At 43.8% G+C, this 18006-nt stretch overlaps 1 protein-coding gene across 1 annotated transcript; it reads right to left on the minus strand.

Moving 5' to 3' along the window:
- Positions 1-928: 928 nt before the first annotated feature.
- LOC131683972 (importin-5) lies at positions 929-17766 on the minus strand. The gene is made up of 6 exons (XM_058966399.1): positions 17579-17766; positions 15040-16405; positions 13747-14970; positions 2804-2928; positions 2554-2741; positions 929-2360 (listed from the first exon to the last, which is right to left on the minus strand). The coding sequence occupies exons 1-6, from the start codon at positions 17657-17659 to the stop codon at positions 2042-2044; spliced, it is 3303 nt and encodes a 1100-aa protein (XP_058822382.1). The 5' UTR covers positions 17660-17766; the 3' UTR covers positions 929-2041.
- Positions 17767-18006: the final 240 nt, after the last annotated feature.

The raw sequence follows: 18006 nt of genomic DNA on the forward strand, positions 1-18006 counted from the left end.
ATCGGCTGATACCTAGCATATCGAGCTGGGTGGGTAGACCCCATGGGGAAGTCCCCGTCTGCCCGGACTGCTCAGGTGTTGACGAAACTGCCGAGCACATAGTGTCCTCGGCCTCGCTTCGACGTCGAAAGAAGAGCAATGTGACGTCTGTGGCTGGGACACAACCTCTGATACCCTTATTCAGCGGATGTGTCAAGCAGTGGAGAAGTGGAACGCAGTCTCGACCGCAACCACTCAGATTGCCTGCAGGCTACAGAGAATCTGGCGCACCGAGTAACAAACGACGGGCACGATGTAGTATGTTGGGACTTCGCTATTGATACCTCGTGGCGTGGCAGAGGAGTGAAGGGTGAGCATCCAATTCAGCCTCACATGCTATGATAGGTGTGAGCACAAAAGTAAGCCTCACATGGTATGTTAGAGGTGAGCACAAAAGTAAGCCTCACAAGGTACGAAAAAGGTAGCGAGCACCCAAGTAAGCCTCATACAAGATGTATGAATACGTGAGCGAGAGTGAGTGAGTACATCAAGTACAGCCATCCCCCCAGAAGTAATACCGAGAGGCTGTCCCTGGAGAGAATAATAGCGGAGCCCAATGGAGTTTAGTCGGTATTATCTTGTTCATGGTGGAGCCCAACACTCCAGTACACTCCGTGTGGTAGCTTGGCATGTACTAAGCACGTGTACTGGGTCAGTGCGTAAATTGCATTCTCCATTGTAAAAAAAGGTCCCAAACAACTGTTTGGAAAACCACCTACCCGCACGGCTAAAATTGAACGACTAACGTGGGCTGAGCATGTCATCAGGATGTCGACAAGTACAAGAGTATATGCCCGGGTGATCACTGGACGAATGCTTGAAACAATTGATTACAGGTTTACGCCATTCCAAGGAGTTTCTTTAAATTCTATTTTTGTTATTTTCAATATTGAAGATACGTTTGAATTTATTCTCATGTAATATATAGAATTTGCCTTTTTAATATGGAAAACGTGCAAAAATATTGTAGTTACATGCGGAACTGTTATTTCCAGTTGAATAACGACACACCAGGAGGAACCTAAAGTGGAACTAACCTAGAAAAATCAAAAGCCACTTGGTCGGTACTAGTTTCGCAGATCTTGATGTTTGTCAAGCGATAAAAAACAACTGTGTGCCCTCAGACGCAAATGTGCGATCAATAAACAACAAAGAAGATCATGTCCGGGCGAATAAGATACCGTACTAAGCACAAGTAAACAGTAATGCCGGTGGTAATGATGATGTAACAAAGAAGCGCCAATAAACGAAGACTACCCAACTTAGTTGGGGTAAAGCTCATACATAGTATTTTCATTCTATTATATTGATCTTGTACAGCGCACATCCTTCTAGAGTGTGGTTGATCACAAATATTCGTAAGCTAAACTGGACAGATCTAAATGCGGGATTGGAGCTAGCTTTCCGAAAAAAGCAATTGCCTCCTTTAAGACCATTATATCGTTGCGCTGTATAACATAGCCAAAATAAAATCCCAGTTCAATGAGACTTGCATAAATGTGTCAAGCAGGTTCACTTATTTTATTGTGATTTTTTGAAGGCATTAATCGAAAATCCCTAAAACTGTGTTGTATTATGCGTCGCGTTGAAAAGGAAAGCAAACAGATACGATTAAATAATTACAAAATAAGTCTAGACTGAATGCTAGTGTGTGTGTTGCAGAGAAACGACTATATAGATTTATATATAATATTCTCTTAACTCAATCTCGTTCGAGCCATATAAGTTTTAATAGGGGACGTGGCCTTGTATCGTGACTTCATTCCTTTCTAAATTTTTCCTGCGTATGTCGTAAGGAGCGAACCGATGAAAATTCAAAGAATAAGTAATATATCGCAAATCCGTTCCTGTCTAGAACGCTAGGATGCTGCCCGATGGAATTCTGCCCTCACTCTCTTTCGTACATTACATGTTTCATGCTCTCTCAGTCGCTCTCGTTTTTTTAAAAACCTATTCACTCAAAAAACGCCATTACTACTCTGGTGTTTTCATCTTTCAACTCTTACTGGGCAGCAGCCACAGTTCGGTAGGCCTCCTCCAAGGCCGTTTTTTGCTCCGCCGTCAACTGGTTTATGCACGCCTGGAAAATGTCTGGGCTGGATTCGATTTGCTTGACAATGGCCAGCATTCGTGTCGAGTCCGGGTGACCTGCGGACATTGCTTCCCGGTAGAACGCTTCGGCAAAGATCGATACGATCCGCGGCAAATTGGAATTGTTCTCGCCCAGCACTACAGGATGGTTTGCTTGAATCAGATCACACAGGTAACCGTACACGTGAATCGCCTCGTCATCGTCTTCCACCACCGGCAACCAGGAGAACCTGTGAAATGCAACCTTATGTTTAGTTCGCTTTTAAATGGAAACAACCAATGCGTTTTAGTGAAATAATTCATTCAGAAAAGGTTAAGCCAAACTAGTGTTCACCAAGGTCGGCAATTGCCGCGTAAGACCGTTTTATGTAATTTCATCATTATCATTCGCAGCACAAAACCAAACAAAAGAAATTAACTCACCAAAGAGCGATAATCTCATCTGGGTTTGTGATGGACTTGTTGTTAAACTTCAGTATCTTGGTCACTGCTGAGATGGCGTTCTCCGTCGGGTTCACGTTTTCCGGATCGCGACTTCCGGGCATCATGATAATTTCGACCAGCAGTTGAATGGCCTGCGCACACGTCAACGCGAACTGATCGCCGCCAAACTAGCGGAAGAGAAACGAACGTTAAAAGTATAAGAGCAAAAATGACCGATGTGTCAGTTTACCTGTGCCAAGACACCACATCCGTACACCGCTGCTTGTCGTACTTCGGGTTGCTTGTCTTTGATATATTCCAACAGCGGTTGCAAAAAGTAAGCCTGGTACTGTGCGCACATAGGGCCAGTGTATTCTGGAATGGACAAAATAAATTCGTTAGAAGTGAGAGCAATGATAGCGCAATTCAATCCAAGGCCACCCAATGATTGCATGTTCCATGCAGACCAGAAAAACGCCACAGGATACGACCAGGATGTGGGTTAGGGTATTGACGTATGCTTGGGAAACATTTGAGTTGCGGTCTAATCAGAATTAATGGACTCAACTTGTACGATCTCTGTGTGTCGTGCCGTGTCTTCTTATTATTTCCTCAGCAGAAAAGGGGAAGTGAAATAACAAGCGGCTCTACAACTTTCCCCCGAAAACCATCACCCAGAAACTAAAACACCGAAGAGTTTTCAGTATGAATTATGCTCCAAAAAACCATTTCTTCGAGAGTACCAGTCACTGAAAACCGTTTCCCAGAATGTACCAATTTCTAGAATACCTTAAATGAATAAATGATCTGAAATTAACAAAAAGTTACTTAGAAACATAGCATTATTTAAACAATCAGGTTTTGCTGAATTAGAGCTGTTGATAAAGCGATATCCTGTAGGGCAGTTTTCAGCATTTTTCATTACATGTACCCCTTTCAGAAAATTGATTACCATCATTCCCCTATCAGAAAAGAATGTATGATTTTCAATTGGGTGAATATCACACTTTTTTTCAATTACAAGCCTGTTCCTGGACACTCCCCGCCAGCATATTAATTCTTGAAACACTTTAACAATATGTATAAAAGGGATGGTAAAATAACAAATTAAACTTTACCCCGTATAATTCACCCCCTACAATAGTCTAATTTACTCCCCTGGGTGGAATATCATCCCCAGATGAAACCCACTGCTAAAGGGATGGCATGCCCCACACAATATTGGGACGATATGACGCAGAGGCCGGGACAATATCCCGACGAGCCTCAAAACCCATACCGTAAAATTTGTATCGCAATCCGTTCCGAGGGATGAATGGCGGGGGCATCAAAACTTCGAACCCCAGCTCTACGTAGAACTAGGACTGGGATTCGAAGTGATAACAAATACCAAGCCACGCACAGCGCCTGTAAGGCACCAGGGCGCACCCACAGTATTTTTGACCTTACCCTGTTAAGCAGGCCTCTGACAGCGCTGATTTTCTTTTCCTAGCTATTCGTGGAAAAAAAACGGAAAGCACTAAAACACTGTAAACATGAGATTGGAGGAAATTGCAGCGATGGATGTGCAAGAGGAGAACTGCCGCTAGAAGCATAACTGTCCCATGTGCTATGGGAATCCCTATACACATGGGACAATTATGCTTCTAGTGGCAGAGAACGATAACGCTAAAAGCAAACTTTGGGAACTGTTGAATAGTGGCTCGTTGGAGGATGTTGTATCCTGCGCTTCGTACATTCTTAACTCTTCACCTAGAGACAAGGATCGGCAGTGGCAATGGAGGATACATACCAGTCGGACGGAGCAACCGGTGGGTCGGAGGGCTCCGAGAATAAAACAAGAGGAACATGAGGAACTCGTCACTTAAGCGGAGAGACAAATAAACACTATGAGCGGCTGCTGAGTGCTAGATTTGGCAAAATTCCCAATAGATTAGTCACCCGCCCAGCGACAGCGTTCGACGGACACTGACTCGCCGAACAGTAGTGGGTGCAGGAAGGAGACCCAACCTAAAAAGATAAAGATGTATCCAAGACCGAAACAAAAAAAATGAACAATACCCAACCTTCTACGAAATGGGCAAGTCAAACTCGATAGCCATCTTTAAGGTTGGGTACCCTGTGATTACCCTCAGCCATGGACAACTGAATGCACCGACACCGCATAACCGAGCCCAAGAATCCGAAGCGGCGTTAAGCCGCTGAGGATCCGCCGGACGAGGTGGCCGCCGACCCGCCGTCGGAAGCGGCGGCCTCTCGCAAACAAACCTGTGATCCACTCGTTTGCCCGGATTACTCAAACATAGGGGCTTAAATTAGTTGAAGTCCGGCAGAGCGGAGCGTTGTCGGACAGCATTTGCCATGAATAATGCGATGTGGCGTAGCCACATTAGGCTTTATCCCAGTAAAGCGGCAAATATGCAACGAGAAAAGTGTCGTAAATATTTTTTTTTCGAGGGTTGTCCTACTGGAGCTGTAGAGCTAGGTTCTCGGAAGGGCTCCCCGTCAGAATCACATACTACAATTTGCAGACGAGACAGGCAATGTCGCCTACTAAAACACTACTTTAGGCCAATTGTAGCGGGCCGTGATTCTGAATGTGATATTCTTTGTACGATTCAGGTATGTGCGGGCGTAGGGACTCGCGATCGCGTGTATCGTAGCGAAGGGCTCGAGCATTTGTACGTTAACGCTTTGATTTTATGATGTAGCGTGTATTCTTGTTTGATCGCGCGCGGACCGTGAATCTGATGCTTAATTTTTAGTGTATAGTACAGATAGTAGTCCGTTTCCCCATATCACTTGAGTTCCAGGTCATGTCACCATGAAACGTGTTGTTTAGTGAATATGAGCGTCACTTTTTTGATTGGTTCAACTGAAGGCATTAGTCCAGACTGGTAAAACTTTCGGACGTGTCCGTTTCATGATCGCGCGAGTGGTGGGTTAATGTTCGAGACCGCGTTTGGAAGTCTAAAGATGCTACGTTTACTTAACTACCGGGGTTTTTTAATGTAGGCGAAATCGCGGGCGTAAGTATGTGTGGATTATTGCAATTGCATGGTCGCGTTTGTGGCCAGGTTTGTGTTATCGCGAAGGCCACGAGCGTTTGTACCTATATGAGTATAGATAGCGTATAGTAGAGATATACTAATAAAAGGAACCATAACATGGCGAATAAAGAAAAAATGCGAAGAACTTGACTAGAAGTGTATAAATTGAACAATACTATTTTGATATACATAAATAATGGAAAAGCAAACTAATAGATGTACAAAAGAAACAGACTAATGAAATAGAATAGAAAAACACATGTATCAGGTATCAGAATATATTAGCTCAAATGGCACGTTCCACGTATGTAGTCTGGGATTTGTGCATTGCCGTGTCTTTCATCATTACCTGAGCGGAAGGAAAGGAGAAGGAGCAGGGAGGAAGTAGATTCACAAAGATCACATGAAAAGGACTCAGCGCCACGTTGCCATGTGATAATTGAGTTTGCAGTGGCCCGGTTAAGGCCCTGGTCAGCATGCCGCAGTGGAGATTCAAAAAATGTAGGAGATTTTTCGAAGTCACGCGTTAGAAACGCCTTTGTTTGGCGACACCTTTGTAGATTACTCCAATAATTGCGGTGCTCGGACGAAGCCCAGGACCGTATTATTTCCCTTGTCCAACTTGTCGAAATTGGCAGAACGGGCTCAGGACCAACGAAGTCAATCGCTGAACCTGCCCTGGCCAATTCATCAGCCCATTCATTTCCAGTTATACCGGAGTGTCCGGGCACCCAGACAAGGTGGATAGTGTTGACAATGCTTAGTTCTTCGATTTAATTTCGGCACGCGATCACTAGCTTGGACCGTGAGCTAAGGGCTTTGATTGCAGCTTGACTATCGGAGCAGAAATTTATAATTTTATCGGACAATCCCTGTTGAAGGGCCGATTGTACCCCGCACATAATCGCGAAGATTTCAGCTTGGAATACAGTACAGTATCTACCTAGCGAGTGAGATTGTTCCAATCTCATTTCGTGACAGTAGACACCAACACCAGCACGTCCCTCCATCAGAGAACCGTCAGTGTAACAGGCCACTTGCGTTTGTTGTTGTATCTCCAAATAGCCAGACAACCACTCCTCTCTAGAGGGAAACTTCACCTGGAATGTTCTGTAAGGAAAACTACATGTGAGTGTTATATCGCTGGGAGCAAGAATGTCTTCACCCCATGCAACCATTTGTGACCACAGTCGTGTATGACTGGTAGAAAGATCAATATGGTTACTGCTCTAAAGCCCAGTAACCTGCAGCCTGTAAGCACATGATAGTGCTTCTTGTTTAAAGTGAATGTGTAATGGCTTGATGTTTAGCAGGGCCTCAAGGGCAGCAGTTGGAGTAGTCGTGAAATCACCGGTCAACGCCATGAGCGCCATTATTTGCAGAAGGTTTAGCTTCGACTGGACCATCGCCACCTCTCCCTTCTGCCACCACACAAGACATCCGTATGACAGTATTGGACGTACAATTGTCGTGTAAATCCAATAGATGTATTTAGGTTTGAGACCCCTGGTCTTTCCAAAAGTTCGTCTGCATTGTCCAAAAGCCAGGCACGCTTTCTTGACACTAAACTCAATGTGAGCTGACCAGTTCAATTTGGAATCCAATATAACTCCAACGTACTTGACTTGATCCACGCACAGTAACTCAGAGTCAAAGAACTGTAAGGGACGAACCCCGGTTGTTATTCGTTTCTTCGTCAAAAGAACCATTGAGGTTTTGTTTGGATTAACTGTTTAACGTGTTGACACCACTGTTCGACAGCTCTTAATGCTTGTTGCATTAAGTCGAAGATTGTTCCGATGCACAGTCCAGTAATTAATATGTGATAATCGTTAGTAAACCCGTAGGTTGGAAAACCAAGCTCATTGAGCTTTTTCAACAAGCCGTCGGCAACCAGGTTCCATAGCAAAGGCGACAGAACGCTACCCTGTGGACAGCCGCAAATACTCAACTTCCTTATCTCTGCCTGTCTCAGTGACGAGCAAAGAATGCGGTTGCTAAGCATTGCGTTTATCCAACCCGAGATACATGCAGATACCCCATGGCCACGCGTCGCTTCCAGAATAGTCTGGAAGGACACATTGTTAAGAGCACCCTCAATATTCAGGAATACACCCAAGCTTGATTGCTTGAGCGAGAAAGCTTTCTCAATGTTGTAAACAACATCATGAAGCAGTGTGATCGTAGATTTCCCACGCTGATATGCGTGTTGTATTTTATGCAGCGGATACTCCACCAAGCACTCATTTCTGATGTGATGATCGACTATCCGTTCCAAAGCTTTCAATAGAAAAGAGCTTAGACTGATAGGCCTAAAGCTCTTTGCCTCTTCGTAGCTGGAGCGCCCACCTTTGGGAATGAATTTAACGGTTATTTCTCGCCAAGCTTTAGGGATATTAGATTTGAGGATATCAAACCCCTTTTGCAGTAGTAAAGGGAAGATTCCATCTTTTCCAGGCGATTTGTATGGAGCAAAGTTGTCAATTGCCCACTTAACCGATTCGGTGGTAACCAGTGTGCGTGCTAGCGCGCACGAGTCCGAATCACCAGAATGGGATGCGTAATCACTGTTCAGCTCCGGATCCATACAACCCGGGAAATGAGTGTTGAAAAGACAATCGAGGACTTTTTTTGTTCGTCATATAAACACCATCACTGGTTTTTAAAGAGTCCATCTCAAAATCTTTCGATTTTGAGAGAATTTTATTTAATCTGTTTGCCTCGTTCAGACTGGAGATATTTGTGCATAGGTTTCTCCAACCAGCCCGCTCAGCAGATCTAAGACATTTCTATACGCTTTGCGAGCTAACTTAAATGCTCTGGAATCATCCCGCTGACGCCGATTCCAATTGTTGAAAGCTGATCATTCGCTTAAATCTTGTTTTCAGTTCCAAAGACTTTATTTCTCACCCTGTTTGGTGCATTCGACGGTTGTATACCATTCCCCCGAAAGCCATTTCCCAGAAAGCCATTCCCCAGAATTCCCTTCCCCAGAATGTACCTAGAAAACTGTTATCCTCTCGTATAACCGGTTGACTCGAACATAGGACTTGGTTCCTTCTTTCAAACATGAGCAGTTCTTTGAATTTGTATGCCAAGTAGCTCTTGCACGCAAATTTGTGATCTTTTCGTCTGCCCGGTTTGTTCAAACATATATGTTGATTCCTTCTTTGGAGCTTTGGTTGAATCCATATTAAAATGAATGCATATTTTGACAAATGGGTTCGTGGGTTTTTAGAGCATTTATCTTTCTTTTGTATTTGGAATGTTTCGTACACAAATGTACGATCCACCCGATTGCTCGATTTACTCAAACAGGTTGCACTAAATTGTTGAAAGTATTTTCATACCTTACGTCAAATGGTACTTATACCACAGAGCTACAGACATAATACTCGACAACAATTATTCGACAATGTTACCGATCATTTTGAATTTAATATATTACAAGTTTGGACTGTTATCGCATTTCCGATTATGGCGCCAGTGACATATGCACAAGTATACGGGGGATAAACCAATTGCTCCTGGGCCTGAGGGTTGACTAATTTGTAAATGAGTGGTTGGAACCGTGTATAAAAGGTGTAGCTAGTGTTTTGGCCGAATTGGTGCAACGATATTTGTGCGAGGAGCCGCCGCTTTCGACGGCTTATCCGTACCAGCTTAACATCGTGCATCATGCATCAGTTCCTTGACTTAGGTAATGTAGAAAGTTTTGGTTTCGCCAAATAACCTTACTTACATAACACTGATTCATTCTTTAGGATCCTAGGAAGGGGGCTACCGCTTTCTATGGTTGTTGTTAAATGGCACTGAAAAACACACCTGTACTGAATTTTGCGATTTGTTCTATATGTATGTTCATATTATTAAAAGAAAAGTAAAACTATTGCTATTGTCTAATTCTGCTACCAGTGCACTTTTCGAGTGGAGCAATATGGCCAACATACTGAAAAAATGTTTTGATTTTCATCAAAAGAATTTCCCGCTTCAAAAAAATGTCTGGGAAATGGTTATAACTGTGGAATGAACTTATGAGCATTGGATGATTCTGGATATTGTTTTCTGGAGAATAGTTCTTTTTGGGGAAAACACTTCGGTATTTTAGTTTCTGTGGAATGGTTTTTTGGGAAAGTCAGCTATTCTTTATTTAAATTGGGAATAAATAATGTCATCCTAACTTCCGGTTTCAACACAATGCAAATCATTTCAAATGTGACCGAATCGAAGAAAGTCGTTCGATGGAAGTGAGAACGAGTGCAGTCGTGATTCGCTGGTTGGGCCACAGCCTTATCCAACTAACGAATTTGATTCGCTAGTTGGATCCAGTAAACGAAATGGCGGCTAGGCGTGTTAAAATACATGCTGGCGAGCGGTAGGCTATTGAAACATTGTTCTAGGCAACCCGCCGTAACTCGCCAGCAACCCACCCTGATAGTGTGGGGTCCGTCTTACAAATGTCAATAACTCTCCAAAGGAGATGTTGGCAGTGTAAATGCATCTGTTCACATCTCTAAACATTGTCAGATTGATTGTCAAAGTAAATTTGACACGAGATTTTGACGCTCAGATGCTTTTTAGTCGGACAATGGTCCAACCAGCGGAGGTCCAACTAAAAAGCGGTCCAGTTAAAAAGTGTCCAACCAGCGAATCACAACTGTAGTACGTTTGAAAAAATCAAATCAATAAAAAAAGATAAACTTTTCTGGGGAATGGCTTTCTGGGAGATGGTGCATTCTGGGATATGGAATTCTGGGAAATGGTACATTCTGGGAAATGACTTTCTGGGGAATAGTATATTCTGGGGGATGATATTCTGGGGAGTGGAATTCTGGGGAATGATTTTCGGGGGAATAGTATACAATCGCATTCGACTTAGTGTGCCTCGCCCTAATGACTATTCGGCCTTATGTCCTTCGGTCGAATAACCCTTTGACTAATGACCCCCAGCATCGTTCTAATTTACTACAAAATGCCCGAAAAGACCTAATCAGAAAATATGTAATGCGGATAGTGCATATTTTAACGAAAAATGGTCAATCAATGTTGAACAGATTTTTAGAAATTATGCCATGTTAAACTATCTTTTTGGGTATTTTTCCTTCTTTTTAACATGAACTGTTCTTTTGAATTTAATTTAATCAAAACTAAATTAAAGCAGTTTTCAGCTATCAATTCATGACATGATATGCACCAGCTTATCAATAACGCCATGGGTTACTACAATGACCTTAGCGATTTGATCTTGTGCTTCGGCCTTTTGTAATTCGGCCTTATGTGATTCGGCCTTTCGTAGTACTCCCTATAACGCATGTAGACTGGTTCACGGACAATGGATCCAATTATGTTCAAGTATCAGAGGGGGAGCACGTCGTTTGGCATAAGTTCGTTTGGCATAAGTTCATTTGGCATAAGTTCTTTTGGCATAATGTTCATTTGGCATAACAATAGGTGACACATACGTTCGTTTGGCATAATGTTCATTTGGCATAATGGTCGTTTGGCATAATGGTCATTTGGCATAATGTTCGTTTGGCATAATTTAAAAAATACGTTGAATTTTCTGTTACTAGTCGTTGACGCCTAATGTGGCTACGCCACATCGCTTTAAACTCGGTGCTGTCCGACATCGCTCCGCTCCGTCGGACTTGAACTAGTTGATAGCCCCTATGTTTGAGTAATCCGGGCAAACGAGTGGATCACAGGTTTGCTCGCGAGGGGCCGCCGACGCACCATCGGAACCCGGCGGAACCCGCTTCGGATCCTTGGTCTCAGTTATGCGACAATGCCAAGGGTTAATTGGTATATAGGTTCAAATAACTGCTCATATTTGAAAGAAGAATCAACCCTTATGTTTAAGTAATCCGGGCAAACGAGTAAATCAACACTTTGCTAGCGAACTTATTAAACATGCAGATTAAAAGAGCTGCTCATTTTTGAAAGAAGGAGTCAACTTCTAATTTTGGGTAAAACGGGCAAACCAGTATATCACCAGTTTACTTGCGAGGGCCATTTGGTATGCAAATTTAAAGAACAGCTCATGACTGAAAGAAGGAATCAACCTTCTGGCAAATATACACGTATATATTTGCCAGAAACAAGGATTGATTCCTTCTTTAAGACATGAGCAGTTCTTTGAATTTGTATACCAAATAGCGCTCGGAAGTAAACTGGTGATCCACTCGTTTGCTCAAACTTAGGGGTTGATTCCTTCTTTCAAACATGAGCAGTTCTTTGAATCAATATACCAAATAGCCCTTGGAAATATCGCATAACCGAGACCAAGGGGCCGAGGTGGTCATCGACCGGCCGTCAGAAGTGGCTACCTCTCACCAGCAACTCACTCGTTTGCTCGGGTTACTCAAACATAGGGGCTATCAAATAGTTTAACTACCATACTTAAAGCGATGTGGCGTCACCACATTAGGCGTCAACATTAAATATAAGAGATTTCAATGGATATTTCAAATTATGCCAAACGACCATTATGCCAAATGACCATTATGCCAAACGACCATTATGCCAAATGAACATTATGCCAAACGAAAGCATGTGTCACCTGCTGTTATGCCAAATGAACATTATGCCAAATAAACTTATGCCAAATGAACTTATGCCAAACGAACTTATGCCAAACGACGTGCTCCCGTATCAGAGGCACTTTCGAGTCCTTTTAAATCTCGGAGAGCTACGGTAGTTTTAGCAGGTATGATAAAAAGAGCGAAGACACGGGTGAGATTTTTTTTTACCGGAAATGTTCAGTGTTTTGGCTTCGCCGAAGACGTTGATATTGTGGCACATTATCTTGAGACAATAGTAGAGACGCACATCCAACTGAAGGTTGAAAAGCAACACTGGGCTGGTCCATAAATGCACCCAAGAGGAAATACATGAGATCAATAGGTTCGAAGGAAGAAACATTACACCTCCCATCGAGTATATCGATTGATAGCAACGATATCGAAGTGAATTCATGTATTTGGGCTTACTGGTGATTGCCGACAATGAACCAAGCAAAGAAACTCACAGGCGCATTCTATCAGGTAATCGAGCTTACCACGAAATCTGTAGTATACTGGCGGAGGACGAATGACGTAATGTGGAAACGGCGTTTGAACCACGAAGTGCAACAGTTACTTGAAGAACAACGGTGGTTGGCTGGACAACCACGACAGGCCAGCAAAATGGTTCTCGAAACTAATCTGCTAGGTACAAGGAGAAGAGATGCGCAGCGCGCAAGGTGAATCAACCGAAGGCAACCTGAGGAGTCGTCGTACCCTGTGAGGTTAGCGACAAACAGTCATGGACCGAGTGAACTGGAGACGATTTCTTGCTACAGCAAAGGGCATCACAGTTTTATACTGATTGGTAAGTTATTCGAGTTTAATTTATGCTTCTCTAACAATTGGCAAAGCTGTATCATTGTGCCACATGAGGCACCTCTGTGCAAAAATTCACCTTTGAAATAGAATTTCTATCGCTCACCTCCCAGCGGTACCAGCAGGAGCATGCTTAACTTTAACACGGATCGGCTAACAAGCCTTTGGTCGTATGCTGTAGGGAAGAGGGAAATCAAAGAGCGTCGCTTAAATAAAAATTTGAAGCGGTACCCCAATATTAAAACAATAGCTGTCAGTGACGACAAAAACATCCATCAAAATTTCAACCAACGTTGACAAAAAGCTTCAAAACAAAACTTGCCCATTCAACTTAATTAAATGCAATCTTATCACAAAGATCCAGTATAAGACAAAAAAAATCACAAAAAGCTCGGATGGATAAACCGAAAATACAAACAAAAATCAAACTCACCTGTGTGCATACATTGGATTCAAATGCATTGTGTTATCGCGGCCATCACGAAAATCGCGTCAATAACATTCAACGATGAGTCATCAACCGAGTTCGGAAGTTGAAACAGAGCCATAAAAGAGCGAAAGAAAAAGAAATTGAAAATATCACAAGTTAGAAATTGATTTTCTCTTGAGCACTAATTTTGTCGAGCATGGCAACAAATGATTCAGAAAAGGTTAAGCCAGATTATTCAGAGAATTTCGTAATCAATCTGCAATGTCATACATTGAATACGTCATCATTGAAAAAATGCACTTCGACGGTCGCATCGAATTAAAAAGAAACTTACCAATAAGATCGTCGAATATGCACAATCCCCACTGTCGGTCAGCCCAGGCTTTAGTCGGATCCAGTAATTTGACAAAGTGCGGCACAACCTGCTGGAAAAATGGTAAAAATCCGTCCTTGTAGGTCAGAAACAGCGCGTGGATGATGTCGGATATTCTCGATAACAGATAGATGTCCGCGTCGTCTTCTTCGGCCAGCTGTTCTTCAACGCCATCGTCGTAGTCCTCTTCCTTGCGAGCCAGAGCACGCTTATCCTCTTTCTGGAAATGTTGGTTCATAAACTTATCAATGAGCTTGAGCACTTCGTCCATTGCTTCCGTCGACAGGCAGGCAGCACCGAGTGTTTCGATGCATTTGGCCAGAGAGTGTAACAATTCAGCCTGTACGTCAGGCTCCGGTTCGGAATCGATTGCTTTAAGAAGTTCTGGGCAGATATAGAACCACATGCCTTCCAGATATGTGGGTCCCTTTATCTTGGCGCAGTCTAGAAGATACGGTAACGATTCAGCAGCAGCCGTACGGACTCCATCGTGGAAGTAGAACTTCAACATCGGCACCATCAGGCGAACAACCTCCTCGGCATAATTGGCGAATCCATCCTTCAGCTCGCGAGCGTAGCAAACCAACATTTCGCAAGCAGAAGCCTTATCCTCCAGACCAGCCGTACGGATTCCAAAGTTCTGCTGTTCTCCCAGATTGACAAACTGCCAGTCGTTATCGCTCTCCACGTCCTGTACCTCGTCGTTGTCCAGCAGGGCAACTTCCGGCTTCATCGAAGCCGTCCTCATAACTGGCCCCATTACCAACGGTAGATATTGCTCGAACTGTTTGCCCAGAATCTTGCAAATTCGTGCCCAGGCCGAAATCAGATACGAAGTCTGCGGATCGTCATCCGGCAGGTCGCCTTCGGTATGCGTCTTGAGCAGCATGTCCATCACATCCGACGCATCGGACATGAATTTCTCGGCACCGACGGCCAGACCGATCAGCGAAACACACTCAATGGTTTTGCCCCGCAGGAGACGCAGTTCTTCGGTGTTACCATTCTGGATGATGTATTTTAGGCAGGGCATCAACCGATCGTAATAACCGACAAAGTCCTTCTCCGTAGTGTCCGCCACCGAGGCAATGGTGGTAACGACCTGCTCCAGCACCAGCTTGGTACCCTTCTCCACTAGCTCCTTGAACTTGGTGGTGAGGATCGCTTCCAGCTTGGCCATGATACCTGCGACGGGAAGTTAGTGATTAAATGAATTGGCTTCTGTTAAGATAACAACAAACGAAAGAAACTTACCATCCAAGTAGCGGGTAAGAATATTCTTCGGACAATCCTCGCTGAAGTTGACCAGCGCTGCTCCAGCATGCGCCTGCACACGCGGATTTTGGACATCATCCAGCAAACTTAGCAAACCCGGAATGACCTGTTCGTGGAACTTTTTCTCGAAAATCGGCGCAAAGTCGGTGGCCATCTGCCCGATTGCATTGCACGCAGCGTAACGCACTCTCGGATGAGGATCCATCAGGAACTTGAGAACACCTTGCATGATGTTTTCGAGCATGGTTTCCATCTGCTTGTGGCACCCCTCGCCGGCGGCGGAGATAGCCATCAGGGCAGCGTGCCGCTGCTTCCAATCCGGACTGTTGAGCATGTTCGGGATGTTTCCTACGATGTGGGGTAAAACGGCTTTCCCACCCAGCCCGCAGGCGAGACGATCCAATGCCGACTCGGCAATAACGTTATTGTCGCTCGTGTCATCTTCGCAGATTTCATCCGACACGGACCATTCTTCGTCGTCTTCCAGGTCGGTCATCATTTGCAGAACCAGGGGTATCAAGGAGGCGACATACTTTTCGGCGCGCTTACGAACCATCGCCGGTGCATTTTCCGATAGCGATACCATTACTTCGAGAGCCAAATGACGCCAGCTGTCCTCCACCTCTGGACTACTGAAAACTTTCATACACATCTCGAAAATGGGTTCCAACTGCGGCCGCAAAAACTTGGGCACACTCTCAGCCATATCGATCAACAGCTTGATCAAAGTTTGATCATCCTGTTGATCAATACTTTCAGCGGTGATCATGATAACACGCGGCAATAGATCGTTGAACTGTCGTTGGACGTCGTCTTCTTTGTCGTGCAGCAATATGAATGCTCCAACGGCTCGAACTGCCTGGAAACGAACCTCTGGATCGGACGAGGGATCCAAGTACTTGATAAGCATCTGTTTGATCAGTTGGAGATGTTGTGTTTGCTGATTGCCAAAGATTCCCGGTACGGATGAAAAAATTCGCAGAGCCGACTCCTGCAGCTGCACGCTTGGAGCACTCGCGCACTGAAACAGGAACTGCAGAAATTCCGGCCACTGGTTATTGCCATCGTCGTCAATCAGATTACGCGCTACTTCGGCCACGACCTCGCAGATCTTTCGCCGCAGACTAGGACTTTCGTTTTGCTGCAGCGTGAGCAGTACTTGCTGCTTCAACTGTTCTTTCGATTCCGGGGGGAGCGGATTATAAAACTCCTGAAATTCAGCGGAAAACAACCGTCTCAACAGAACGGCTGCCATCATCCGTGCTTCCTCGGACATCTGCGGGTTCTGGATCGCGCCCAGCAGATGTGTCACCTTGCCTTCGCATGGTATGTTGTTGTAGGCCTCCTATTTGGGATAAAAATGAATTAGGGAAGAATGAGTTGGATCAGTAAAAAGTTGTTTTGAGTAGAAATATTATTTAATCTGAAATTTGCCCTGCCCCGAAAATAAAATCTAACAAACTACTCTTCCTTGACCTGATATGATCGTACTCAATAAATTTACTATTACAAATTATCATTGATAACGAAAACATACAAACATACTAACGAAACCATATCAGACGTTAATCACCAGGAAAGTTCCTGCCAAATAACTGATTTTGGGTCGTATAAAGATGATGGTTGAATCAACTAATCTTGAATAGAAGGCATTAGAATTAAAGAATTGAAATTAAAAATCAATGCATCATTACTTATTAATGTTTAAGTTTGTTTAATACATATTTTATAAAGTTTTATCAACAATGCGAATTAGTGACTTGTATTTCATTCGTATTTATGTACTTATACATGAGAATGAAGTAAACTATATTTTCCAGAATTCTGTTAAATAACTAGAATCGGGTTTGAACATGGTGAGGTCGAAACCCTATGAATAATATTTTATCATAAAAAAATTATTCGAAGGTCTAGATTTAGCTGGGCAGTTCCTATAAACATATTAGGGATCGAACCTATCAAACAGTATTAAAATCATTGATTTTTTCTATTTGCATGCCATCAGAAAACATGATGCGCATATATCCACAAATTCCCAAGGCCTTTCAAAACAATAATAATTAGTCACTAATTTGGCCGTAACGGAGCAACTTATAGTTAAATCTGTCCATAATAGTGAACATCCATTGCACAACTTAATTCCAATTTTTTTTCACGGTCACACGCGCACCCGACCTGACTTGAGGGGCGCTGATTCATACCAATTTTCACAGTTTTATGTTTCTTCTTCCATCACATTTGCGGACACCCGTGCAGAAATATTCCGGCCTTTGCCTCTGCCACTTTTTAACTTCCACACTTGCCACGGATTGATTGGGTATGCTGTGGTGAAAGCTCCCGAAAAATCACTTTCCGCGAAAAACACGTTGTCGAGAATTGATTGGCGATTATCGAAGGAAAAAAAAAAAGCAAAACCACTTCCGCACTTCGACCTATCTAGGTTCACCTGTGTGCACGATTCGGTGTTGATTTCTACTCAAAAACACGCCGGAAGTCTTCCGGGACGGAAAAAACGTACCTCCGCCTGCGTTCGGACATCGTTGTCGGTCGAGAGCAGGGAATTTAGCAGCTGGTGAAACTGAGCCTGATCTGCAGCCATTATTTCGCATTTACAAAAGAGAACCACAAACTGACGGAACGTGCGATGAAGGAATACCGCGTGAGGAAAGGAGAAACTGCAGCTGGTGCGGGGAGCAAAGCAATGTTCGTCGGGCTATAGGGGGATGACGCGGGGGAGCGCACCAGACCAGAAAAGGCGCCGACTGGTGGCGGCTGAAACGCGGTGTCGGATTGCCAGATGAAACGTTTTTTGACAGCTTGCTGGTTGCGACTGCAGAATCCACACTCTATCGTGAAACCATAATTAAATAGAGTGAAAATGTTTTTGAATAAGTCCAGTCAAATAAAAGGCAGACGAATTAATATAACCTAGTATTCTAAGCAACG

Source organism: Topomyia yanbarensis, chromosome 2 (assembly GCF_030247195.1).
Source record: "Topomyia yanbarensis strain Yona2022 chromosome 2, ASM3024719v1, whole genome shotgun sequence".
NCBI classification, from domain to species: Eukaryota; Metazoa; Arthropoda; class Insecta; order Diptera; family Culicidae; genus Topomyia; species Topomyia yanbarensis.

Coding starts and splice junctions, on each gene's coding strand:
- LOC131683972 (XM_058966399.1), bottom strand. CDS start 17,659: ATGGCTGCAGATCAGGCTCAGTTTCACCAGCTGCTAAATTCCCTGCTC. Junction 2,929..13,746: donor CATATTCGACGATCTTATTG/GTAAGTTTCTTT, acceptor TGTCCATTCCAG/AATACACTGGCCCTATGTGC. Junction 2,361..2,553: donor GATGAGATTATCGCTCTTTG/GTGAGTTAATTT, acceptor TGCATTTCACAG/GTTCTCCTGGTTGCCGGTGG.